Genomic DNA, 26,221 nt, shown 5'->3' on the forward strand with positions numbered 1-26,221 from the left:
AAGCCAAGTCAGAAGCTCATTTTTTAATAAAAGGGGGACCTGTAGGGCCCTGGCCCCTGTTTTGGGTAACTATTGCCTTGCTTGCTGACCTTGACCTTGATATCCTCCCTATGCTAATTCCCTCCTGGGTTTCACCCTCCCAATGCTTAAGGGAAGTTCCTTGTCTATGTATCCTGCATAATGGGTTTTAATAGCTTACATGCAAGATTATAAAACATCTGTAGCAAACTTCTGCCCTCCAGGGTTCTCCCATTGTGCTATAAGCCTATATTCAAGACCTTCCTCCCTCCTTCAATAAATGGCATTCGGCATTAAAAAAAAAAAAGAAAAGAATTTATTTTTGTCAACTTAAAAAATAAAGAAAGAAAGAAATAAATTCAGTCAGGTATGATGCTCCATGTCTTTAATCCCAGTACTGGGAAGGCAGAAACAGGCAGATCTCTGAGTCTATCTAGTCAGTTCCAGGCCAGCTAGGCTCCATAGGAAGACTTTGTCTCATAAAAAAATTAATAAAAATTTAAATAAATTCAGATTCTGCCCTTGGGACTCACTGAGGGCAAGCCGCTTCAGAGAGGCTCCACAAAACAGACTGAATGAGGGGTGACACAGTTCAGGGAGGCATCTCTTGCCTTAGTCCTGGCCTCAGAGGCTGAAAGACAAGGCAGGATGGGTAGAAGGCAGGGCTTGGGGAGGAACCGCCCTGGCTCCACCCTTCCCACTTGAGAGCCATGGGGAGCCCAGGTCCTGGTGGGCCACCCCTGGTGCAAGCACCCTACACTGTTCTGCTGCTGCCACTGGAGACGAGCCGCCAGGACCCAGGGGCCCAGAGCTTCTTCCTCTGGGTGAGTACTAGATCAGTGAGGTCTTGGGACATCCCTTCCCCTGATCTGCCCTTGATATATTTCCACTCAGCTCTGAGGACCCATAAGCTTTCCCTGTGTCCCCTTGCCATCCAAGTCCTCAGCGGCCAGTCTAAACTCACACTCAGTGACCAGGCAGTGAGCCCTTAGGAGAGTTGCCCATAGCTAGGACCCTGCTAGGAGTGCGAGTTTTGACCTGCATTTGCCTGCTCAGCTGCAGAAGATGCAGGCTCTGGAGAGGGAACAGGATGCTCTGTGGCAAGGCCTGGAGCTGCTGGAGCATGGCCAAGCCTGGTTTGCAGACCACCTAAGGGAGTCACAGCGACGACAGCTGCATCTGGGGGCCCTTGGTGAGGTAGGGAGCAGCCTCCCGTGCACGGGCTGGAGGAGGGAGAAGCAGGAAGGACGTGGACCTAGGGGAGTCTGCTCTGGAGAGGGCAGGGTTAACGGGCAGGGATCATGAAGTGGAACAGCATTGGAATGACAGGATGCCCCTGTGTTCATTGTTGGGCTGGAGAAGCTGTCTGCATTCCATTCAGAGGGACTGTGCACTCAATCACTCCACAGAGGGGGAGTGGCCTGGGCGTCTCTCACAGGGCAGGGATGGACAGGGATGGACAAGAAGGACCCATAAGGGACAAGAGTGGGTGGGTGGGAGTGGGTGGCACCCTGCAGTTAAGGGAACTGCAATGTTAAAGAGATGGAGGTGGAGAGGACCGGATTTTCCCACCTGTCTGGAAGGTTCTGGGCCGAGGGAATCTAGGTGAGCAGAGTGGCCTGGGTGGATCTGTTCCCGGCACAATGTCATCCTCCAACCCATCCAGGATTTCCTAATGAGCTTCGACTCAGAGGCTGACTCCCCACAGCTAACCCAGATTCAAAAGGTGAACGCTTGTTTGCAAAGTCTGGTTCAGAAGGTGAGCTTATTGTTTTTAATGTATGGACTCTGGGGAGGTGGAGGGGGTTTGGAGCCACACTGATTTAGCCCCCCGTATCCACTCACAAGGCTGGTTCCTGCATGGCCACGGCCAGGAGAAAATGCCAAAGGCTCCGCTAACTTGTGGTAGCAATGGGCAAGCTGAAGGGTGTGACAGACCCTGGCCCCAGGGTGGGAAGCGGTGCCAGTCTGGTTCTCTCTCTTCTAGGAGTTGTCAAAGCAGCATGAAGAAGTCACCCAGTCCAAGGGAGAGGTGGCTCAGCCAGGCTGCCCCCAGGGGCAGAGGGGCCCGACCCGCGTGTGAGCACTTCCCTCCCAGCACTGCTCAGTAGGCGTGCAGTTGGAGTCAGAATGCCCCACAGTCCCCACACACCTTATTTCATCTGACCCAGCAGCCAGGGGCTCCAGGCTGTGGGTCAATGAAATCCAGACATGGTATAAAGTGTACTGGGAACTCCTCAAAAGTGTCCACCACATCTTGATGTCCCTTGCCTCACCTTACCCAGTGCCATGTGCAAAAACCACCTTCCTTCAATGTCTCTGGGGAGAAGGCACCATCCCTGAAACCTCCTCCAGCTTAAAGTAAAACTAAGCTAAAGAAGCTGCCCTGGAATTCAAAGTGAAAACTGCACTTGCTGGTGCCCCTGCCCTGCCCTGTCCTACCCTGCCCCTGCCCTCCTGGAATAAACAGCAGCTTTCTTTAAAAAAAAAAAAAAAGCTTTTTGTTTGGTTCCTGGTCAGGTCAGGAAAAGCGCCTCACGGGAATCCATCACCCTCCACCCCAGTCTCTACAGTTTGTTCGGTTGATGCTGTTTTTGAGATAAGGTCTCATAGCTCAGGCTGACCTTGAACTCAGGGCAGCAGCCCTCCTACCTCAGCCTCCCTGTCAGGGACATAGGAATGGAACACCATGCCAGTCTACTCCTTTAAGAAAGATAAGGGAGCTGGGCGGTGGCGGCGCACGCCTTTAGTCCCAGCACTCAGGAGGCAGAGGCAGGCGGATTTCTGAGCTCCAGGCCAGCCTGGTCTACAGAGCGAGGTCCAGGACAGCCAGGGCTACCCAGAGAAACCCGGACCCCTGGGAGGGTAGGGAATAAGGGACAAGTGTGACAGAAGAAAAATCCAGTTAGGAGGGGCAGGGCCCCGAAGCCATGTGACCATTCCCACCTATGGGGCGGACTGAGAATGGTGCTGAGAAGAGTCCTGTCCCTGTGGGGCTGCCGTGCTACCAGGAAGAGCAACCTAGCAGGAAGAGCACCCCTCCAACTGTTCCCCACCAGGCTCTGTCGACCACCCCTCCCCCAGCTCTGTCCTGAGTCACCAAAGTGGGAGGAAGCGAGGCTGGGGTGGCTGGAGGGCGCCCTCGGTCGGCAGAGTGGGCAGGGGTCTCCGGCTGATCCTGCGGGGAAGAGAAGAAATGGAAGTGTGCCCAGCTTGGCCAGGAAAGAGCGCAAGTGGAAGCGCCTTACCTGTGAGGACCGGGCCAGCACCAGGAGCCGGAGGAAGGCATGGGTCGGGGGCACTGCGCTGGCTCCTTGACCCACCGCGGTCACAGTCACCATCACCACACTGTCGGGGGCTGCTGAATCGGGGACCTCCAACCACAGGCGTCCCCAGGCAGACTCATTCTGTCCCAGGTGGGCCCTGCAGAGGGACAGAAGGCTCTGGGTAGCTAAGGCAAGGGGTGGAGCCAAGCACAGGCCAGGGATGAAGACTGAGGGCCCAGAGGATGAGTCCTGGAGCCCCAGCCCCGTAGAACTGAAGCGTGGAGCTGGAACCCAGGCAAAGGTAACTCACCGCAGACAGGAACAAAACTCACCTGGAGAGGTTGGAGGTGAGGGAGAAGCTAGGGTTGACGGACGTCCTAAGATCAAGATCCTGGGGGCCAGAGAAGCTGGCGATGTGCAGGCTGAGAGGAGCCTTGCTGCCCGGGGCCAAGAAACTTGGCGGGCCACTGAGCTGCGGGGGAGGGCAGGTTAGAGCCTCTGGTTCTAGTCTCCCCAGCCCTTGCCCACACTTGTCCTCACCTCCAGAAGCACTGGAGCCACAGGGCAAGGCTGGGGGGCCGTCCTGCGCAGACCCTGTCCCCCTCCATCCTGGCCAACCAGCTCCAGAGAGAAGGGTGCAGGGACCGAGAGCAGTGTGGGCGGCAGTGAGGCCGCGAGCAGACCCCGCTCAGGGGGTCCCACCGGCTCCAAGGGCACCCGGCTCAGATGAGTGCCCTCCGGGACCCTCCGAAGGACAGCGTGGGAAAAGTGTGGCCGGCCTTCCTCAGGGTTCTGTCTAGAGACGAGCCCCGTCACTTCCACCAGCAGCTGGGTCTGCAGACCTGAGGTAGGAGGGAAGGACAGAGACTGGAGGAGGTGCAGGGAAGACGGAATCAACACTCTTATCTCCAACTGCACGGGATCATGGGAGTGTGTCGTGTGAAGTCCACTGAGCTGGAATCTCCCATTAGTGTTCTTTACTCATCAGACAAGACACATATGTATTCCTTTACACACACACATCCACGTGAGGGAGCACAGGTCAGGGAGGAGTCTGCACTACCTGCAACTGGCTGAGTCAGGGGGTAGAGGCCAGGGTGGGGTCCATCCTCCATGGCGATCCCAAAGTGAAAGAGGAAGTCCAGGGAAGTCTGGGCTGGCGAGGGAGGCAGTCAGACACGCTGAGAGGACCAGGGTCACCATGTCCACCACACCCCTTCCCAGGAACCTTCTCTCCGTACCTTGCACTCTCACCCGGGGAATCCCCTCAGCGGCTATCTGGATCTCCCAAGACCCTGTCTGAGGGGGGTCAGTCATGGTCACTGTCCAGAACTGTCCAAAGCGACGAGTGTGACCCAGAGGACCTGTGCCTTCCTCTGGGCCCTGGGACACCCCTGGGATGGGGACAAGAGACTGTCACATGAAATGATTCCTTTCTCTCTGTGGTCCCCTTGTCCTCCGCTCTGGATTTTCCTGTCTGCCTCGAGCCCACATTATAGCACCTGCAGGGTTCTTGATCCAGAAGCTGCTGATGTCCCCGTGCATCCGGACTGTGACCTGCCGGAGCAGCCTGTCCACAGCAAACACACAAGTCTCCCCAGGGATGAAGACACGAGGCTCCAGGGGAAGAGTCACCTGGAGATATGAGCAGGACCAAGGTGGAGAAGAAAGGAAAGCTGGACTGAGGTGGGAACAAAGGCAAGCAGGAGGGAGACGGAGACGCGGCCTCACACAGGGAGAGGGGTCATCAGCGGGCCCTGGACCAGGGGCAGTGCCACTGTGTCTGGTGACACAATTGGAGGCCCGGGGTTCAGAGCAAGGCCGCCATTTCTTGTCCTCCTCAAAGATGATGAATGGCTGGTTATGGTGGCTCATGTTTTAATCCCAGCACTCAGAAGGCAGAGGCAAGCAGATCTCTGTGAGTTCAAGTTCAAAGCCAATCTGGACTACACAGTGAGTCCCAGGTCAGGCCAGCCAGGACTACACAGTGAGACCTTGTCTCAAAAACAAAACTGAAAAATGAAATTTTCTTGTCTCAGCCCTGGAGACCAAGGTGGAGGGCAGGAGGGCAGTTTGACATGAAAGGCAAGATGGACGGTGAGAAGCCATGGATCTCGGGGTGCGTGCCTGTGACACCTCCCTCCCTGACCTTGTCAGAACCCCTTCTCCTTTAGGAAGAGGCACGCGGCATCTCAGACTCCAGATCTGAGCCAGGGGGGACATGGGCCCCTCTGGCCTCCACTCACTCACCCAACCACCAGCCAGGCTCTCTCCAACAATGGCTGCCACGTCCTGAATGTGCTGGTCTTTGGTGAAGATCACCTCTCCTCCTGAGGCCAGGGCGATGGCTTCATAGGGTTCGAAACGCAAAGGAGACAAGACCTCTCGCCGTGCTCGCCCCTGAACCCTCGACGGGTCTTCAGTCACTAGGAATGTCACCTGTGGCCCAATGACAGCCCAAGGCTTGCGGTGTCCAAGCAGCATGCGTTGTAAAGGAGGGCTGCTGGGCCCCACCTTCCCCAGAGCTGGAGGGGGTTGGGGGGGACCCCCCTGTCCCCCCCAGTGACACAGCCCTTGGGAGAACCGTCAGCACATTTCAGTTTGGATGACACATTTCCCAGCTTTGTTTTTAATTCTGTTTTTATATTGGAATTTAGTTTTTCTTTGTGTGGTGCCAGGGGTTGAACCCAGGGCCTCAAGGTAAACACCACCAAGCTACAGCCCACCTTTGCCCAGGGTACAGGGCACAAGGTCTTGGTGCTAGCAGAAAAGCACCAGGGAAACCAGGAATGTTAACACACAAGGCTGTCTCTTCAACAGAAGAGATGAATACCCACCTAGAAAGTGGGAGTGACGGAGTAATGGCCTGGTGATCTGTCCTACCCGCAGGGCCAGGCCTCACCTGAAGCCCAGACCATTGTTCATCCCACACTCTTCCTCCCTGGGCCTTTATCCTGAGCATTGTTTCTCAGTCAACAGAACCCATCCTTATGGAAAGAAAGGTCATACGTGCTTTGCAGTTTTATTGTGGTAACTAAAAGTTACCAGGAGACTTTTCCCAAAGCTGTACTAAAATATGCCGAAAGTAGACGACTGACCAGGGTCAAACTCTACAAGTCTGAACCAACACCGGCTGCCTTCTTGCCTCACGTAGACAGTTTCTCTGCCGGCCTGGTGTCTGCAGAGACCCTCACAGCCCAGCATTGCTGAGGGCATGGACCCTCACTGTGGAGTATGTTGAAGGTTGGGGGGACCTTACATGAAACCACCGTCTTTCCCATCTCCCGGGAGCTAACGCGGCTCACCCTGCAGCGCCGCTCCCGAGTCAGGGATTCCACTCGGTTGGTAAGAAAGGCATCCTTGGGGGAGGCGTCAGTGAAGACAAAGATGTCTGAGAGAGGAGGTGTGTGCAGCAGGGCCAGCTGGGAAAGAAGAAAAGGCTGCTGTTAAAAATGGTGGCGGCAGGGGCGAGCCGGGAGGGCAGAGCGCAAGAAGCAGGGGCGAGCCGGGAGGGCAGAGCGCAAGGGGGTCCCGGAAGCAGGGCGAGCCGGGAGGGCAGAGCGCAAGAAGCAGGGGCGAGCCGGGAGGGCAGAGGGCAAGGAGGCCCTGGAAGCAGGGGCGAGCCCGGAGGGCAGAGCGTAAGGGGGCCCTGGAAGCAGGGGCGAGCCGGGAGGGCAGAGCGCAAGGGGGCCCGGGAAGCAGGGGCGAGCCAGGAGGGCAGAGCGCAAGGGGGCCCTGGAGGAGAGGGTGTCTGGCTCGGGCTCCTCCTGGTGGCAGGGCCTGGAAGGGCAGGAGAAGAGGGGAAGGGAGAGGGAAGGGAGCCGCCACCAGACCTCCAGGGCGGACAGGCACATCTCAGGCTCATCTCCGCCCCCCAAGGCGTGGATCTCGTTGAGTTTCTGCCAGAAGCTGTCGGGGTCACTGGTTGTAAAGACGGGGCCGAACCCTGGGCAGGGGGAAAGGAAGGTCAGGTGAGTGAGGAGGGCAGTGAGGGAGCTGTGGGCCTACCAATGTGGGCACCAGTACCCAAACCCAGGTCCTCTGCGAGAGCAGCAAGTTCTCTTAACTGCTGAACCATTTCCCCAGCCCCTCTTTTAAAATGAGAGAAAATAGTAGTACTCGCCTGAGCGGCTCACTGGGAGAGCTGGAAAGCTGGTGAATTTGTAATCCTTACAAGAGTGACTAGACACAGTACTAACACAGCACTGATGCATGCGTCCACGAAGCATGTGGTGAGTCCCTACTCAGTGCCAGACACTATAAATCAGACTCAAGCCTCCCCCTGAGACCTTCTCAGGCCAGGAGGATACATCAGGATGGGTCCAGGTTAGATGACGGAGCAAAGGAAGATTAGCTGGCCAGCCCAAGCTGCAGTAAGACTGGTAGGCCCAGGCCAGGGAAGCTTTCTACTCAGGAAAGGACTAACAACCCCAGCCTCCCCACAGAACAGACTCGTCTTCATCCTAATCTCTAAGGCAGGCGCCTGGAGAGACGGCCCAGCAGGTAAGAGCGCTGGGCAGATCAACATGAAGGCAAAACAGCCACCCACATTTCATAAGCAAAAAACCCCAAAGACAGTGCAGAAATCTAAGGAGGCCAGAGGCACCTGCCCAAGCAGGCACTGGACTTGTGAAAGTGCCACCATTTTAGAGACAGCGGAAGCAGCTACTTCTGCGTGGACACAGGCACCCCGGAGAGGCTCACTCATGACAACAGGTGGAGAGGCCCTGAGGAGCGTCTCCTCACTGGAGGCCTGCAGCCTCCGGCCTGGGCCCTCCTTCCCCCACCCCTGCAGACCCACGCTACCTGGGTCATGGAAGGGCACCAGGACATAGAACACAGGCTCCATGGGGCTGCCCTGCCGCTGCTCCACGATGCGGCGAGCCTGGACCTTGGCTGCATTGATTTCCTCGCCCATGCTGCCTGTGGTGTCCAGGACAAAGCTCAGGCTGGAGGCTGGTGTGATGTCCAGCAGCCTGTGGTCCAAGTCAGAGACACAGTGAAGGTTCTGCACTTCCGTCCCCAGTGCCCAGTTCCTCAGTTCCCCCGGGAGCACTGACCGATCGATCACCGGGGAGCCCATCTCCGGGAGACCACCCACCTGGAGAAACCCCTGTCTCCCAGGCGGCTTCGCAGGAGGCTGAAGGCCTCGATGGAGGCCAGGAGAGCCACTTCCACAGCCTGGAGGTGCAGCATGTGGTGCGGGGAGAAGCTTGGGGATGTGCTGTCCTTGTTGATGCCTCCCCGGGGCGGCTGGGAGCTGCTCTGGTCAAAATGGCCCCCATGGCTACATTTCCCTGAGTTGAGGAAAGAGATCTGGCATGTAAGAGTCAGATGCCCACCTGCCTACTAAAGAGTAGGGAGTCCTCTCTGACCTGGCGTGGCCTTCTCACTCCTCAGCAAGGGAGCATCAGGAAATGGTGATATTTTATGTAAATGTCAAGAGGGGTCAGGGTCTCTCTGCATCCAGTCCCCAGCCCTGCCCAGGCAACAGAGAATGACTGGGTCTCCTCAGAAGCCTGTATCTTCCCATGCTGTGCCTATTCCCACGCCTTCTCCTAAGGCAACCAGGGTCCTCTGTTAAAGACAAAAAAAGTGACTGTCCACTCTTCCTTCTAGGGAGCTTTCCCATCTGGTACCTGGAGGTTTGGGGGGATGCATTCCAAAGTAACCGGAGGTGAGCAGTGTGAAGTCCAGCATATTCCCAGGGCAGCTCAGCTCCTCACAGTCAGAGCAGGTAGGGTCACCCACTGGGAAGAGAAGGCAGGAGGCTGCTATCGAAGCCTCAACCAGCCGCATTTAATCCCCGGTCACCTAATGTCTTCCTCTCAGCTGGAAAGGCAGAAAAGACCACAGGCACCTTGGCCAGGCTTTCTGTACTAGATCCCGGGGCCAGCGTTTGGATGTTGTGATCAGGGCTGGTGTACCAAACCCAGAAGTGTGGGTACTGATCCTGGGGGTTCTGCTCTCTGTGAGCCAGACAGGCTACGAGGCCGCAGTGGACAGGAGGAGCTCCCAGTGAGTTGGGAGCATGAGGGGGCTGGCATGGGTGGGCAGAACAAGCTCCATGGAAGACGGCTGTGAGGTCTGAGAGCTGACCCGTGAGCCTGGATGTTTCCCCGTGTAAAGCTGAGAAGGCCCCTGAACTGTTCTAGCCAGACTAAGAACACTGCCGTCCTGCAGGGATAAAGCAAGGTCACAGCCTGAGACCCCAGAAGGTGCTGCAGTGATGGCTGCAGTGAGGGGCTCCCCGAGCTCCCACCTCCACACAGGGGCATGGCCATACCTTGTGCCAGGCTCCGGAGCTCCCGCCGTGGCCAGAGGAGGTGAGGGTGGGGTTGCCGCTCCCCCAACTCCACCCAGTTGCTGTGGCTATAGAAATCCTGGTCCCCAGGACAGAGGGAGAGGGAAAGGCGTTCATTTGATCTAGTCAGGATCAACACCCTGACATGCCACCCGGTGTTCCCCCACACAAAGTATTTCACCCCCTGCTCCTGTTTCCTGTGCCCTTTGCTCCTGTTCACATTGCCTAGGACAAGGCTTTGCCATGGCAAAGCCCAGCCTTTTCTGTCTCAGAGTCTCAGCCAAGGGCTTCTTCCTAGTAGCCCCTAGGATAAGCCAACCCCCCCCCCCATGTCTTCCTCTCCCTCCTCTGTAGCCACTCCTGCAGGACACTGGAAGTGCTGCCAGCTCAGGCAGGGCATGCCTCGCCCCCCCAGAGTATGGGAGGCAGGTGTAAGGCGCTGTAAGTCACCTGCAGGGCATGAAGCGCAGCCCCGAGGCGCTGGCGGGCCAAAGCATGCTGGAAGGCTCTGGCGGCCACCAGGGTCTCCCGAAGAGCCCCCACCAGGAGAGTGCGCCCCTGGACCAGCCGCTCAGAATCAAAGTGCAGGTCAGGGTTGTTCCTGGAAGCCGGCAGGAAGTCTTGGGCTGCATTGGCACGAGACACCTCTCCTAAAGCTGCTCTAAACCGCCGGGAAGGCGAACCAGGTCCAAAGTAGGCCGCAAAGATGTCATCGGCAAGGAGGGTCCGGCCCTAGCAAGAGTGTTGAGGGAAAGGGACTGCAGAGAAGCCCCTTGGCTCCTACCACTGCCCGAATGACCTTAGCACCCGGCACTTAAGGCTGGGTGTGAACAGAATGGAGGGTGAGGAGCCCCACTAGGGAGCGTCAGATCTGGACTGGCATTCACTATGTAACTAAACCAGGCTGGCCTTAAACAGCAATTTTCCTCAAGTGCTGGGATTTCAGGTGTGAGCCACCACATCCAGCTAGGTATAGACTTCTCCGAGGCTGGGGGACTCAGAATTTTGGGACCAGGTGGTGGTGCAGAGGGGAGTGTGGAGGTGAGCAGGTGAAAGGTGGGTGAGCCTCCCTGACCACCAGGGCCCTAAGGCAGTGAGAGGACCCAGGAATGCTCACCCTGAAGTCCTCCAGGCGAAGGCGTGGTCGGCCTGGGGGTGGCCGCTCCAGAAAGAGCTGGAGGGTGACATTGAGTGCAGCCTCCTCAGTCAGGTCTTGGTGAGTGACAGAGCCAGGGGCAGCCAGGAGGCTCCAGATGTTGGGAAAGAAGGCAGATGTTGGGGGCAACAGCAGCTGAAGCAGAAGCAGTATTGGGGGGCCCAGGTGGGACAGGGGTACCTCCACAGGGAACATGGCTGAGGCATGGACCTAGGGAACAGAAGGATCTCAAGGGAGAAGGAAAGCGATTCCAGGGTGGACCTTGCTGTCTCCATGGCTCCCGCTGTCCACTTCCTGCTATGCCTCAGGTGCCTCATCTACTCCAGCCCGGCTCTTGCACCCTGAACTGGCAACCCATACAACTCAAGGGCCTATCAGGCCAGCAGAGGTTCCTTGGGGTTCTTGTCCTACACCAGACTGAGCCCCAAGCCCTGCCCCATTAACAGGAAAGTCCCCTTAGGCCTCTTACCTGGTGCCGAGTCTCCCAGGCAGCCCTGGCCCGGGTGTGGCGTCACAGGGCACTTAGGTCACAGTTATAATTAACTGGCCTCAGTAGAGCGGGAGGGAGGCCCTTAGCAAGGGGCTGAGGACAGGCAGCCCCAGGCCCTCTTCCATTTATGCCATCCCAGAGCCACAAGATGCAGCGAGAGGCAGGGCGGGACCAGGGCGGGCCTCCGTGGCCACAGCGCAGAGCAGCGCAGTGAGAGGTGAGCTGGGGGGGAAGGAGGCAGCAGCAGAGCAGCATGACTCAGGCCTGGCACTGTGCCAGAGACAGACCCAGACAGACGCATCCCTCTGCCCACCGGGAATCAGGACCTGGCTGCTGGCCGGCAGCCCTCCTGCTTCGCACACTGTCAACAGGGCTCTGCACCCCTCCCGTCCCCACAACACACAGACAACAACAGTTTTTGGCAAAATATTTTATTGCTGCCATCCCTGTTGGTGGATCACTAGGGGCTTTGAGGGTTGGAGCTGGGGGGTCACAGCATCTTCTGGAACAGGGCAATGGCCTCATCCACCTTCCTGAGCTCTGCCTCTGTCTGTTGCAACTGAGGGTACAAAAGGGGTATGTGGTGAGGACCCATACCCAAGGAGACCCCAATACCCTAGACTGCAGAGGAGCCCAAGTTGGTAAGATGGGTGGGGACCCCAGGGAGGTGAGGGTGGTACGGCTGGCAGGCACACCCCACACTCCATCAAGACCCTGCCTCTGGAGTCTTCCTCTTCCCCAGTGGCCGGCGCCCACAATGGGCCTCAGACCACACACCCTGCCTGGCACGGCCACCTGTGCAGGAGCCTAGCCGAGCTCCCTGGCCACACGCCAGCCTCTCCACAGTGAGGTGCAAGGGTCACTTCCCTCCGAGCGCCCGAGAGAGCACTCACTGTAACGAGCACTCTCAAGCGCTGGGCCTCCCGGGAAGACCGTAGAGGCCGGGGTCTGCAGGGTCTCCATAGCAGGAGACAAGCCTGCCTCACGGGTCAGCCCAGGCAGCTAACTAAGCAGGGCAGGCACCACACCCAAGACAACTGACTGCCGCGTGGGTGCCAGGGTCCCGGCAGCTGGGCTGGCCGAGGACCAGGGTAGGACAGAGGAAGCGCATGTCGGACACCCCACAGCACACACCTTCGCCTCATCGGCCTCCTGGACCTCAAGGGGCACCTTTGCCGAGTACCCAGCGGCAGCACGGCGCTCCTGCAGCCGCTGGGCCTGTCGCTGCGCCTCACTGCGCTTGGCCTGCAGCTTGCCCAGCTCCCGGGCTGGGTCCACTAGCCCCTGCAGATGCAGGTGGATGGAGCAGCGGTCCGAAGCCACGGCCACCGCGCAGCCCTGCGGTGCAGGAGCCCCCAGGGCCAGGACAGCCACCACACCGGCACTGGCCAGCACCTGCACGTAGCCGGACACCGCCGACGCCAAGGCACCCGTGGCCTCATCAGCTACTTCCAAGAAACCTGTCGAGGAGGGAGGAAAGTGAAGCCTGGCTACGGCAGACCCTGGGCTCCCAAGGGGCTGATGGGACGGGGGAGAGGTGGACACAGGGCCCGAGGCTCACAGTCAGGCCTGGTCCGGGTCAGGTTGTAGTCCGCACGCAGGGAGCGCACAGCTCGAGTGATGCTCAGCGCCAGCTCAAAAGCAGCTTCGGCCTCGGGGTCCTTCCAGGAGCACTGTGAGGAGGCAGAGGGGGGTAAGGGGCTGCTTGGGCGGGCTGCAGCCTGCCCTCCAGGTCTAACCTCATACCTCTGAGGGCTCTGGGTAGGGGGTGACACACAGGCTTGCAGGAGCTGCTGGGGTCCGCCGGGGCAGCCTCTGGAACAGCTCCTCTGTGACAAAAGGCATGAAGGGTGAGAGCAGGCGCAGGCCGACGTCCAGGCAGGTGTAGAGGGTCTGCCGCGCACACTCTGCCGCCACCTGGTCCACTCCATTCAGCACGGGTTTTAGGCACTCCTAGAGAAGGGGGGCGCAGTGCTCACGGTCAGCACCGCCTGGAGCCCCACTGTGCCTTTGAGGATGGGAAGGCAACAGGCAGACTCGGTCTGAGAGCCAACACCAGCTAATCGAGCCCCGCCCCACTGCTTACCAAGTAGACATCACAGAGCTCATAGAGCCAAAAGCTGTACTGGGCGGTGGTGATGGCCGGAAAATCGTAGGCCTGGAAGCCTTCATTGCTGAGCCTCACGGCCTCAGTCAGCCGACTACGGATCCAGCGGTCCACTAGGCTCTCACGCCCTTCAGGCTTGGGGGAAGAGGAATGTCAGCCAGTAGGCCACCACATGCCCAGGGCAGGGAGCCAGATCCCACAGGAGCAGACAGGGACCACAGGAGAATCTGTATTCCTGACTTGTCCAATGTCTGGGGAGAAAGGATAGGCCCAGCCCCTCGGTGAGAGCCCAGTGCCTGTCAGTCACCAGTCTCTACCCGTCTGTCCTCAGGCTAAAAGGAGGATGCTGAGGGGACAGCATGGCAGGGACTATGCTTGATCTCGAGGATTGGTGGTGCGGTCTGTGTGGGCGCTATCAACAGTCGCCTCCCACTAGAACCTCACCTGGGAGGTGGGCAAGGGCACGAAGCTCTTCCCAAGGCCACGCAGGGCGAACTTTGTGGCATTCCAGAGTTTGTTGCAGAAGTGGCGGTACCCCAGGATCCTGTTGACATCCAGGTTGATGTCTCGACCTAGGGGAGGGGCCAGTGTGACTCCACCCTGCTCTTCCTCCCAGAGAGGTCCTCTGCAGCCCGAAGTGGAGGAGAGCATGGGTCTCGGGGAGGACACACAGGCAACTGAGGAAGAGTGGCGACCACACATACCTTGGGATGTGTAAGCACAGAGTCCAAAGCGCAGGGCATCGGTGCCACACTCGGGAATCCCTGCTGGGAAGTCGGCCTTCTACAGGATACAGAGCAAACAGGATGGTCAGCCCTGCCCACCTGCTGCAGCTCCACCCCTGGGGCGTGGCCCCCATACCTGTCCTTCTTTGGCTTTCTCCACCTCAGTGGGATCCAGGTTGCTGTTCAGTAGTTGGTCATGGAGGCCCTGAGGGAGGAGACGGGAGCTGTGAGGTTGTTCTAGCCACAGCCGCATAGCCGTTCCTAGCTGACCCACTGAGAGCCCCACCTGCAAGGAAACCCCATGGATGACATCCAGCGGGTCGATGACGTTGCCAAGAGACTTGCTCATCTTCCTGCCATGAGCATCACGCACAATTGCATGGAGATAGACCTGGGGGCAGGCGGTGGGAAGACAAGTGAGGCCATGATCCTCCTATCTTGGCTCTCACCAGGATCGGTGCCTAGTGGCCCTACCCGCTCAAGCCTTAATGTGTCTGAGCAGTACCCTCCCCGGGGAAGAGGAAGCCCCGGGCCAAGAACCCCTGAGTGGAAGGAACCCTCTTAGCCCTGGGCCAGACCAACCAATGCTATCCCTAGCCAACAACCACACAAGGAGGCAGGTGAGGAGGCACAGGTTGGGGGGGGGGGGGTCTTAGCCATCTTCACACCTCTCTGAAGGGCAGCCTGCCTGTGAGTTTCAGGCCCAGCATGACCATCCGGGCCACCCAGAAGAAGAGGATGTCATGGCCTGTCTCCAACAGGGTCCCAGGGTAGAACACACTAAGGTCTTCTGACTGGAAAGATGAGGGTGTGAGGTGAGCCAAGCATTCTCTTTTAAAGTTCCTCTCCCTCTTCACACTAGAAACACACCTGATTGGGCCAACCAAAGATGGAGAAGGGAAAGAGACCAGAGGAGAACCAGGTGTCCAATACATCCTCATCTAGAAGAGTCAAAGGTCAGAGGTTAGACAGGTTGAGAAAACAGGGCCAGGACCCCAACTGTACCCCACTCCGTGCCCAGCCCTGCCTTGCTGAAGGCTGATCTTGTCAGGGGACACTCCAAACTCCCGTGCCGCTTTCTCCCTGGCCTCTGCCTCAGTGCGTCCGCTCACCCAGTACCGCCCATCAGGGTCCTAAAAGAGAGGGTTATCACAACAGGTTCCGCTACTTTGCCCAGACCCCTCTACCAACCAACAACCACTGCCACTCCAACATCTAGCTGCGGCCTTTCCTCACCTCCCCGGCGGGTACGGCTGGGTCGTGGACAGTGATAAAATAGGCTGGGATTCGGTGGCCCCACCACAGCTGCCGAGAGATGCACCAGTCTCTACAAACAGCAAGGGGTGAGTCAGGGTGCCCAGGATGTGCCCCTCAGCTGGCCACCCTCCCCACCCAGGGCCATACACACCGGATGTTGTCCATCCAAGAATGCCAAGTCCGTTGATGGGCCTCAGGCAGTATACGGAGGTCGCCCCGGGTCACAGCCGCACTGGCAGCCTGAGCCATCTCCCCACAGCGGACGTACCACTGTGGCCTTAGCAGAGGCTCCACCACATCCTTGGAGCGGCTGGAGGAGGAAGTGAGCATGGGAGGAGGCCGGGGCTGAGTACTGGAGAAGCCCCCACCATCTCCCACCCACACCAGACCCAGGCTCACTTGCAAAGTGGCACCACCATGGGGTTGTCCTTGACGCCACGGAACAGGCCCCGCCCCTTCAGTGCAGCCAGCACGGCCTTCCTGGCCTCAAACCTGGGCATGCCCTGGACGGGAAAGGCCTCATCATGGCGATGCCCAGGTAACCCTGCACCTCCCACCCAGGTCCCCACAGCCCAGACATCCTCACCAAGAAAGGTGGAGGCACATTGACCAGGGCCCCCTTTGAGTCCATGATGCTGATGGCCTCCAGCCCGTGCCGCTGCCCAACCTCATAGTCGTTCTGGTCGTGGGCAGGGGTGATCTTCACGGCACCTGGAGAGCACAGGCGGTCAGCGCTCCCTCCCACACCGCGTCCAGCCCCAGCCCTGCCGAAGGGAGTGAAGGTATTTTCGTCTCTTCTCCCACCTGTGCCGAACTCCATGTCCACGAAGTCATCGAAGACAACAGGGAGGCTCCGGGACAAGAATGGATGAATGACGCTCTTCCCCTTCAGGTGCTGAGCACGGAGAGACATCAGAAATGAATGCTGCAGGGCTGGATGCGACCCTCACCCAGGCAGAGCCTCCTCTCCTGGGCCAGCACCCATCCCAGCTGCCCACAGCTCCAATTTCAGGGCCAGGAAAGGAGCCCAGAGTAGCTCAAGCCCTGGCAGTAGCAGGGCCCTCAGAGCCTGCCCCACATGCTCCCCCCCGGAGCAGGCAGCGCCCCCACCCACCTGGTATCTGGGGTCTCTGGGGTGCACTCAGAGCCTGTCTGTCCCACATGCTCCCCCCGGAACAGGCAGCGCCCCCGCCCACCTGGTATCTGGGGTCTCTGGGGTGTGCACTCAGAGCCTGTCTGTCCCACATGCTCCCCCCGGAACAGGCAGCGCCCCGCCCACCTGGTATCTGGGGTCTTTGGGATGCACTCAGAGCCTGCCTGTCCCACATGCTCCCCCCGGAACAGGCAGCGCCCCCGCCCACCTGGTATCTGGGGTCTCTGGGGTGCACTCAGAGCCTGTCCCACATGCTCCCCCCCGGAGCAGGCAGCGCCCCGCCCACCTGGTGTCTGGGGTCTTTGGGGTGCACTCAGAGCCTGTCTGTCCCACATGCTCCCCCCCCCCCCCCCCCCCCGAGCAGGCAGCGCCCCGCCCACCTGGTATCTGGGGTCTCTGGGGTGCACAGCCACAGCCACGTCTCCCAGCATCGTCTCAATGCGAGTGGTTGCCACCACCACCTCCTCGTCGCTGTCTGGGGTGACAGGAGGTGCTGGGTCTCAGCTCCCTCCTCTGCTCCTGCCCTCCTCCCCCAGCCCACATCCTGGCGTCCTTAGCTCCCACCTGAGCCTTGGACCTTGTAGGCAAAGGACACGAGGACCCCAAACTCCACCTTCTCCTTGTAGCCAGGCACAGAGAGCAGGGTGCGGCCCGTCAGCTCCTTCTTATCCACCTGTGAGATGGGTATTTAGAGAGGTGGCCCTGGGCCAGGGTTGGGAGCACCAGAGGGAGACAGGCTGTGGGCAGAAGCATACCTCAATGTCAGAAATGGCAGAATTGAGGGTGCAGGACCAGTTGACCAGGCGGGTGCTACGGTAGATGACACCTTCCTCATGGAGCCTGACAAAAGCCTCTGTCACAGCTGTTGACAGTTTCTGGGGTGGAGGAAAGGGAAGTGGTGCCTGGAGGCCAAGGCCGACACCTGAGGCCGGGGGGTCCACTAGGCCTGTCCTAGAGTCCTGTGCCCAGCGCAGACCCCTCAGCAGAGCCCTGGGGCCGTCAGTAAGCCTAGCAATGGGAAGGAGGGAGCTTCCGGCTGGAGTCTGAGCCTGGAGCAGAGCAGCCTGGTGCTCCTGTTCCAAGGGCCAGAGAATGCAGGGTCATGACGAGGGCCAGAAGCTGGTGCTGAGAGCTGAGTCCTCAGTTGTGTCCTAATCTCCTGTGAGGGCAGCCCACCCGAGGAGCACCCCTGCCCTGCCCCGAAGCCCCCCTGCTTACAGGGTCCATGGTGAAGCAGGCTCGATCCCAGTCCAAGGAGCTGCCAAGTTTCTTCAGCTGGTGGTAAATCCTGTCGCCCTTCCTGAAAGCGGATGGAGTCCAGGGTAAGCCTTCAGCCATCCAGGGGCTGAGAGGGCAGTGAGGGAGTCACTCGTCCCTCCGAAATTCACCTGGGCCCTTCAGCCAACCCAGTGGGAGGGTCTGAGCCTGCAGTCAGGGGTCCCACAGAGAGGAGGCAGGGCCGCCATCCCACAGGCCACTGGGTACTCACTCCTCTTTCCACTTCCAGACCTCCCGAAGAAAGGCCTCACGGCCCAGCTGGTGCCGATTCAGACCCTGCTCTCTCCAGAGTTTCTTTTCCACCACCACCTGGGTGGCAATGCCCGCATGGTCACAGCCTGGGTTCCACAGGGTGGTCTCCCCACGCATACGGTGCCTGTGGGGGCATGAGGGTCAGATGGTGAGCCAGGCTAGAAGAGCATCACTCCAAAGGTCTCAGGTGTCAGCCAGAGTCCATGGATGCTGACGAAAGGGGATGAACCGAAACCCTCTCATTCTAAAGCCAGGCAGGGAGAGGACTCACAGGACTGGCAGAACAATCTGGAAAAAGAACGAAGAGGAGGCTCTCGCCCAGCCAGACAGGCAAGATGAAACAGTCCCATCTATCAAGTGAGTTTCCACAGGGGAACAAAGCCACAGACAGACAGAAGTAAACCTCGTCTCCGCAGACCCAGGCAGACTGCTCAAGAGTCTTGCTCCTACGCCATGTTCCTAAGAGTCCTCACACATTAGAGTGCCGGAGAGGAGACAGACCAGGGAGGGCACACGCCTCTCCACTCTATGGACAGGTAAGATGCTCCTGCTCCTGCAACAAGCAGACCCTCACGGGGTTCACTGACTCGCGCACTCACACGCACACGCGCACGCGCACACACGCACACAAAGAGGACACACGGAAGGTAGGGAAGAGCAAATGATGGAAATCGTCCTACACAGAAGCAAGTATTACAGCCAGGAGTGGCGGCCCTCACTGTAAAGTGAGGCCCTGTCTCAAACAAACCAAACGCCTGACGTTGGTAGCATAGCATTGCCTGACAAAATCACAAAAGCCAAACGACAACAAACTATTAGAAAATGAGTCTGGAAGTGAAGAAGTCACAGCACTGCTACGCAACCCAGCGGCGTGCGACTCTGCAGGCAATGCCTTTGTAACCAGGCAGGAGAGCTGTGGTCAGGGCTGGCAGACACCACCAATCTCAGCACTGAGAGGCTCGAGAGGGCTGAAGAGTTCAAGGCTGGCTTGGGCCCCACAGCAAGTTCCGGGCCACCCAGGACTACACACAGGAACACTTTGTCTCAATGTGTCTCCACAAAAAAAGCTAGAGACACAAAAAGTACAGAAAAGCTAAATCAGTCATTACCTCTAAGCAAAGTTTAAAAAAAGGATTCAGGGCATGACTGGAAGGGAACTGATCACTTTTATAAAACACTGTGGTTGTTTTCTGCGTGTACATGTGCGTGTATACTGAGTCCCTGTGCATGTGTGGGCGGGTGTGTCTGCACATGAAGGCCAGAGGATAAACTCGGGTGTCAGTCTGTCCTCCACCTCGAGGTCCGGTCTCTTGTTCACCACTATATCAAGCCTAGCTGGCACAAGTACTTCTGGGGTTACACATGTAATGCGTTACGGCATCAGCTTTACTGATGTAGGTTCTGAGGATCCGATCAGCTGAGTGCCTCATCCACTGAGCTGTGCACAGCTCCCCACGCTCATGAACCATGGTCAATGACATACAAAGAAATGAATATATTCACGTCTGCTTCGCACACGACGTTCGGATGTTCTGTGGAAAGGGGCTGTAGCATTTCCATTCTCTTACAGATACCAAGCTGTCCTTATATATGCCTCAGAAGACATCTTTTTTTTTTAAACTTTGAGACAGGGTTTCTCTGTGTAGCCTTGGCTGTCCTGGAGTTCTGCCTCCTGAGTGCTGGGATTAAAGGCGTGCAAAGCCAATACCTTCCACCTGACATTAACATATTTTATAGACATTAAGATGCTTTCTTTGGGGGGGGGCAGGCAGTGGGTGGCGACACACCCCTTTAATCTCAGCACTTGGGAAGCAGAGATAGGTGGATCTCTGTGAGTTCAAGGCCAGCCTGGTCTACAAATCCAGGACAGCCAGGGCTACACACACACACACACACACACACACACACACACACACACACACACACGATGCTTTTTTTTTTTTTTTAAGGAGCCAGGCATGGTGGTGCGCATCTTTGATACCAGCACTCAGGAGGCAGAGGCAGAGCCAAAGGCAGATAGATCTCTGAGTTTGAGTTCAGACTGGTCTATACAAAAAGTCCCAGAACAGATCCCAATGCAAAAAATACAAAAAAAAAGACACAAGGGAAAAAAGCCTTTAGGTATTATTACTATTAAAAAAGTGAACTTGGGTATAATGGCTCACGCATGGAATCCTTGTATTGTGAAGTGGAGGCAAGAGGATCATGAGTTCAAGGCCAGCCTTGGTTACCTAACCCACTGGGTCTGATGCCATCCTGGGCTACACAAAGCACTAAAGCATAAAATCAAAAGGAAAAAAGGCTGTTGGGATGGTTCAGTGGAGGGCACTGGCTACTGATCTCGAGGACCCAGGCTCTATCCCCAGCCCCAAAGGGAAGCTAACAACTGTCTAATCCAGCCCAGGCATCCAACACCATTCTCTGGCCTCGCCGGGTGCTGCACACAAGTGGTGTCCAGACACACATGCAGGGAAGCATTAGCATACGTAACATAGAACTAAAAACACATCAAGAGCGGACGCACTGGCAGGCACTGTGGCTCCAGCTGCTCAAGACAATACAGGAGGATCACTAGTCCCAGGAGCTGCAGGCCAGCCCAGCCAACAGAGCAACCTCAGCTCCAGAGAGAAAGGACAGGATGGAGAGATGGCTCAGTGGTTAAGAGAACTAGCTGTGCTTCCAGAGGACCTGGGTTCAAATCCCAGCACCCAGACAGCGGCTTACAACTGTAACTCCAGTTCCAGGGGATCCACGCCCTCTTCTGGCCCCTGTAGGCACCAAACACACATGTGGTGCACAGACACATGTAAGGAACATGTTCATCACACATTTTATAAAAACTTTTAAAAAAAGGAAAGAAAAAATGATGTCAGTCTGCATACAAGAACAAGTAAACAGCACCAGGAAGAACTGCAGAATCTAAGAGAACAGTTCAGGGCAGGGCAGCGGCGGCACACGCCTTCAATCCCAATGCTTGGGAGGCAGAGACAGGTCGATCTCTTGTGAGTTTGAAGCCAGCCTGGGCTACGGTGAGTTCCAGGACAGCCAGGACCGTTACATAGAGGAACCCAGTCTTGAAAAACAAAACAAAACAAAAAACAGAAAAAAACCAAAAAAAAAAAAAAAAAAAAAAAAAGCAGCTGAGGAACTGAGCTCTGTGTGTTTGGTTTGAGACACAAGCTCACAACGTAGCCCAGGCCAGGCTTGAACCGGCCGTGATTCCACCAGCCTTGCAATCACGCCAACATAACAACCGTGAGTGTTTTACCTACATGCCTGTGCACCATGTGCATGCCCACAGAGGCGTCAGATCTGGAATGGAGTTAAGAATGGTTGTGAGTCACCGTCCAGGTTCCAGTCCCAGGAACTCCACAAACGCAGACAGTGCTCTTACCTGCTGAGCCATTTCTCCAACTCGGAGTAACAACTTTTGCTGGTTAGATATAAATATTTTCTATTAAGAAGAAAGAAAGAGGGAGAGAGAGAGAGAGAGAGAGAGAGAGAGAGAGAGAGAGAAGGGAGGGAGGGAGGGAGGCCGTGGAGTTTGCTCAAGTGGCTACTAAGAGCATGTGCTGCTCCTCCAGAGGACAAGTCCCGCCCCCGGCACCCCACTGGACGGCTCACCAGCACCCCGGCTCCAGCCCCAGGCTCCTGACACCCCGGGCCTCTGTCAGCACCTGAGCTCCTGTACACACCCACACAGGTGCATCCACACAATTTCAGTAACAATTTAAAAAGAAAAAGAAAACTTCACCTAGAATAACAACTGCCTCCCCTTCTAACTCTCAGGAGGCCTAGGAAGATGGATCTCTGTGAGTTCAAGACCAGCCTGGTCTACAGAGTGAGTTCTAGGACAGCCAGAGCTAGACCTACAACACAGTGAGACCTTCTCTTGAAAACAACAAAAACTATTTCCCTCCCTGCATCCCAGACCTAGCGTGTCCTGGAAGAACATTAAACTTTTACAGCTACATGCATATACGAGCAGACAGCTAGGAAAGACCTGACAAGCAAGGGCTCCGTTCAGGGAGGGAGGTCGGTCTGGGTAAAAAGGTCAAGGAGATGTCTGTTTCAACTAAAGTCTGCTCGTGCCTCTTGTAAAATCCAAAGGAATGCCGCTGCAGACCAATGATGGTGCAGTTCTGTGGGAGACTACATGCTGGTGCACACAAGCCACGGGCCCAAAACCGACAGTGGTGATGACAGTGTTCTTCTCAGGAGACAGAGGGGAGAGGGGAACCTGTGAAAATCAGGTGTAGAGGGATCACCTGACTAGGAGAGACTGCTGAAGGCTCACAGGGAGCCAGCAGGAGAAATGTGAAGTCCCATTTGAGCGGCCAAACGACGCCAACATGGCCTCGTCGGCCTCGTCATTGGAAAGGAACCAAGTGGGCAGAAGGCACCAGACAGGTGCAGACAGGAGCTCACCATCGAGTCAGGGAGTCCTGGATGGCGTTGGTGAGCGCGTGGCCCAGGTGCAGGGAGCCCGTCACGTTGGGGGGTGGGATGCACATCATGAAGACACCTCTGGGATTTGGTGCTGACACGCTAGGACGCTGGTGGCGGAGAAGGAGGGCACATGCTAAAGCACACGGCATCCACATCCGGCCCTCCTCAGGCACGGGTCCTGATGCCCTGCCCTTCTCCACCTCCGCCCCACTGGGCCTGGGCAGCAGTGCTCACTCACCCCATACTCTGGCTTGAAGAAGCCCTGCCGCTCCCACCAGGGGTACCAGGCCGCCTCCACATACTGCGGGCTGTAGGAGTCGGGCATGGCGCCACTGACATCTGGGGGAAAGGAGAAGAGGGCTGAGCGAGGCTGGAGAGGCTCGAGTTAGAGCAGAAGGGACAGGCCAGAGCACAGGCGTGAGGCTGCTCTGCCGGCCTCACTAAGAGGGCCGAGGCCAGGACAAAGCAATGGACACGGAGCAGAGGTGCGGTCCCTCCCCAGCCCGTACCTTTCTTTTCCCCGGGTGGGGTAGGGAGGTCATAGGTAATGACCCCAGGATCCCGCTTCTCCTTCTTCTCTGGTTTTGGTTTCTTCTGCTCAGAAGGAAGAAGACGCAGACCGAGACATCAGCGGCTCGGCAAGGCCCCCCTCCCTCCCAGCCCCGTCCTTCGCCTCCTACCTCCCCCGGTGGGGGCTGCTGCTGCTGGATCTTCTGCTTCTGCTGGAATTTCTCTAGCTTTTCCCGCTTCTTGGCTTCCTTCTTGAGCTGAGCGGCTGTTTTCGGGGGCGCAGTGACCTCAAGGCCTGGAGAGAGGCACGGAAATGCATGCTCAAGGCTGCTGGGGACCTCTGTGAACTGGCTGAATCCAAAAAGGGCTGTCTCCGTCGCCCTGGAGCTCAGGCCTGATTACCTCCCCTCCCCCAGGCTCCCCACCCTATGGCCCAGGCATTTCTAAGATAAAAGAAAAAGCATGTGACAGGAAGGCCCCAGAGGGGCCACTGTCCCTCTGCTGTCTCCATCCTCCTCACCTGGCTGTTGAGTGGCAGACCTGGCCCCCGAGTACAGGACCACTTCTCCTAACACAGCCCGGAATTCTGGCTGCCGGACACAAGTGTTAAACCAGCGAGTCACATTACCCCAGATCCGGCGGACAGCGGGGTCCAGGACCTGAGAGGAAATCAACACAAAACAATTACCTTAGTCACGCTGCAATGAAGTCTGATGGACAGACACCTGTCCGTCCGTCCCCCCCGACACACACATCACAGCAACTCACGTATCGGAAGGGCAGCAGTAAGGCTGTCACAGCAGCTAAGTCGGCCAGAGTAGGGGCATCCCCAGCCAGGTAGGTGTGCAGCCGAAGCCAGTCTTCCAAGGGGCTCAGGGCCTTGCCCAGGGCCCCGAGGGCAGCCTACCAGGACAGGAAAAAGACATGGCCAGGTTTACATGCTTCTGTGCCAGTGGTTCTCAACATTCCTAACGCTGCAACCCTTTAATACAGTTCCTCATGTTGTCGTGACCCCAGCCAGAAAATTATTTCTGTTGCTACTCCATAGCTGTGATGTTGCTACTGCTATGAACTGTAATGTCAATATCTGTGTTTTCCTATGGTCTCAGGCGGCCCCCGTGAAAGGGTTGAGAGTCACTGCTCTATCCATCACCATTTGGTCTCCTGCCCCACAATCACCAGCTCTCAGGCTACTCCCTCCACATCCAAACGGTCATAAAAGCCAACTGTTAGGTGTGGTGCTGCTCCTCTTTAATCCTAGTTCTCCGAGTTTAACACCAGCCTAGTCTACACAACTACTTCCATGCCAATTAAAGCTACAAAGACAAGACCCTGTCTCAAAGAAACAACAGAACTACGTCTGACTGGGAGTGCAGGTCAGAGGGAGAATGTCGAGCATGTAGGGGGCCCTAGGTTTCATCTCCACCCCCAAAATACATACATCATAGGACTGGAGAGATGAGTGATACAGATCAGCAGTTAAGAACACCGGCCGCTCTTACAGGGGCCCCAGGTTTGGTTCCTCTCACCCATGCGGCGGCTCATAAGTGACCTGGTTACACCCCTACCCTCCTCGGGCACCAGGCATGCATGTGTACATACACACATGCAGACAAAACACTCATACACAAAAAATAAAAACCGAATACAGACAAGTGCGCGTGTGTGCGTGTGTCCAATGAAACACATCAGGCACTCCTACCGAGACAACTATGAGTGTGTAAACACACACAGCACCGTCCTGCAGGGAAGGGCTCGACATTAATTCATCAGGGTCTACGCGATTCACTGAGAACCCGCCACGCACTCCTACCTGGCAGGGGCGGACCTTTCGGTTAGGGCACAAGTCCACCCTGGAAGGGCTCACACGAGCAATCGGGTGGGTCTCTGTCCTCTCCCTTCCGCGCCTCCTACTTCGTTTCTCCCTCAGTCTTTCCAGCTCAAAACAACAACCACCAGACTTCAAACTTTCCCTCAGCACACTGGCTAGTGTCTGTCAACCTCACACAGCCTAGCGTCATTCGGGAAGAGGGGCCCTGCATTGAGAAAACGTCTCCACCAGACTGGCCCGAGCGGGCATTTTCTTAATTAATGATTATTCGGGGGAGGCCCCCCTCCCGGGGAAAGAGTCCCGGATGGTGTAAGAAAGCAGGAAGTAGTGTCCCTCCACGGCCTGGGCTTGTTCCTGCCTCACCTCTGTGAGGGAGTGTAACCTGAGAGCCGGAAGCTGAAATGGAGCCTTTCCTCCCCAAGTTGCTGCCGGTCAAGTTTTATTACGGCATCAGACACTCAAAGGCCCTCAGAAACTCTAAAAAGCCCGGCCCACCAGCGGAGTTCCGAGTCATTCACAGCCAGGGCTCCAGCGCGAGGCTCTGTTTAAACACACACCCTGGAAAACCAAAGGTGCAACACGCGGCCAGGCACTCATCCGTCACACCCCTGAGGACGGGATTACATCACCTTGCCGCCCTGATCAGACTTAAACCAAGGCTGAAGAGCTCAAAGTATTCCCCAAGTTACTGCACCAGGTGGCAAACAGGGATCCAAACACTGGCTCCACATCTGACAGCCACTTCCTTCCTCGGGATCCCCTCGGATCCTGGTGTTCTCAGACCTCCCTCCCCGCCCCCCTCACCTGGGGGTCCTGACCAGGGCTTCGGAGCCCCAGGGCGGGCAGCGTCGCCCCGCAGGCAGCCGGGATGAGCTCCGTGTCGGCGTAACTGACCCACTGCTGGACGAGGACGGCGGCCCTGCTGCCCCCGGGCCCCCCCAGGCCTGCCGGCCACAGCAGCTGGGCCACAGCCGGGGCCCCCCACACCCACAGGCCGCCAGGCCCCTGCTCCAGGGCGGGCAGGCGAGGCGGGGGGACGGGGGTCCGGCTGCTCGGGGGCGGCTGCAGGCAGATGCGGGGGTGCGGGCCTCCCCACCCGGGGCCGTCGCCCGCTTCCCCGTAGCGGGCGGCGATGAGGGCGCGGAGGCTGGGGAAGGCGTCGGGGTGAGGGGAGACGTAGAGGATGGACATGGCTGTGCGGGGGTCCGCGTGCGGCGGGGCGTCCTGCGGAGAGAGCGGGCGGGGAGAGGAGGAGGGGGCCTGGCCACGTGCTGCGAGGCTCCGGGGGCCGGGCCAGGCCGCGGGCCGGGCGGAGCGGCTGCGAGCGGCGCCCGGAGGAGGAGGAGGAGGAGGAGGCGGGACCCGATCGCCCGCCCGCCCGCCCGCCCGATCGCCCGCCCGCGCCGCAGTACCTCCTGAAGGTGA

At 57.7% G+C, this 26,221-nt stretch overlaps 3 protein-coding genes across 5 annotated transcripts; 1 reads left to right on the forward strand and 2 right to left on the reverse strand.

The window, feature by feature from the left end:
- Positions 1 to 715: 715 nt before the first annotated feature.
- On the reverse strand, positions 716 to 11,377 carry Vwa7 (von Willebrand factor A domain containing 7). Of its 2 annotated transcripts, XM_006995585.4 has the most exons (17): positions 11,214 to 11,377; positions 10,706 to 10,954; positions 10,039 to 10,320; positions 9,571 to 9,667; positions 8,924 to 9,034; positions 8,386 to 8,581; positions 8,091 to 8,260; positions 7,118 to 7,230; positions 6,590 to 6,706; positions 5,535 to 5,723; positions 4,787 to 4,919; positions 4,526 to 4,678; positions 4,348 to 4,440; positions 3,825 to 4,126; positions 3,617 to 3,756; positions 3,267 to 3,441; positions 716 to 3,196 (listed from the first exon to the last, which is right to left on the reverse strand). In XM_006995585.4, exons 2-17 carry the CDS (start codon positions 10,937 to 10,939, stop codon positions 3,023 to 3,025), a joined length of 2,679 nt encoding a protein of 892 aa, XP_006995647.2. In that variant the 5' UTR covers positions 10,940 to 10,954; positions 11,214 to 11,377; the 3' UTR covers positions 716 to 3,022. The 2 variants fall into 2 exon arrangements, with proteins under 2 accessions (XP_006995647.2, XP_076414345.1); XM_076558230.1 differs by lacking the exon at positions 11,214 to 11,377 and having other exon boundaries at positions 10,706 to 11,058.
- Positions 729 to 2,101, forward strand: Sapcd1 (suppressor APC domain containing 1). The gene is made up of 4 exons (XM_042265989.2): positions 729 to 842; positions 1,075 to 1,215; positions 1,685 to 1,777; positions 2,006 to 2,101. Exons 1-4 carry the CDS (start codon positions 729 to 731, stop codon positions 2,099 to 2,101), a joined length of 444 nt encoding a protein of 147 aa, XP_042121923.2.
- A 272-nt stretch (positions 11,378 to 11,649) lies between the features above and the next one.
- Positions 11,650 to 25,987, reverse strand: Vars1 (valyl-tRNA synthetase 1). 2 transcript variants are annotated; one of them, XR_013046843.1, is made up of 29 exons: positions 25,601 to 25,987; positions 23,734 to 23,868; positions 23,486 to 23,624; positions 23,136 to 23,260; positions 22,965 to 23,049; positions 22,694 to 22,794; positions 22,435 to 22,562; positions 17,966 to 18,130; positions 17,695 to 17,776; positions 17,232 to 17,351; positions 17,041 to 17,149; positions 16,857 to 16,951; positions 16,128 to 16,218; positions 15,910 to 16,034; positions 15,723 to 15,826; positions 15,475 to 15,633; positions 15,303 to 15,393; positions 15,094 to 15,199; positions 14,937 to 15,007; positions 14,735 to 14,860; positions 14,353 to 14,457; positions 14,203 to 14,271; positions 14,046 to 14,124; positions 13,786 to 13,913; positions 13,321 to 13,592; positions 12,981 to 13,187; positions 12,796 to 12,907; positions 12,369 to 12,694; positions 11,650 to 11,793 (listed from the first exon to the last, which is right to left on the reverse strand). XR_013046843.1 is itself a non-coding variant. In XM_006995584.4 (29 exons), the coding sequence occupies exons 1-29, from the start codon at positions 25,985 to 25,987 to the stop codon at positions 11,725 to 11,727; spliced, it is 3,795 nt and encodes a 1,264-aa protein (XP_006995646.2). In that variant the 3' UTR covers positions 11,650 to 11,724. The 2 variants fall into 2 exon arrangements, 1 of the variants encoding a protein (XP_006995646.2); XM_006995584.4 differs by having other exon boundaries at positions 13,321 to 13,476.
- Between the last annotated feature and the right edge of the window lie 234 nt (positions 25,988 to 26,221).

Source organism: Peromyscus maniculatus, chromosome 21 (genome assembly GCF_049852395.1).
Source record: "Peromyscus maniculatus bairdii isolate BWxNUB_F1_BW_parent chromosome 21, HU_Pman_BW_mat_3.1, whole genome shotgun sequence".
Taxonomy (NCBI): Eukaryota; Metazoa; Chordata; class Mammalia; order Rodentia; family Cricetidae; genus Peromyscus; species Peromyscus maniculatus.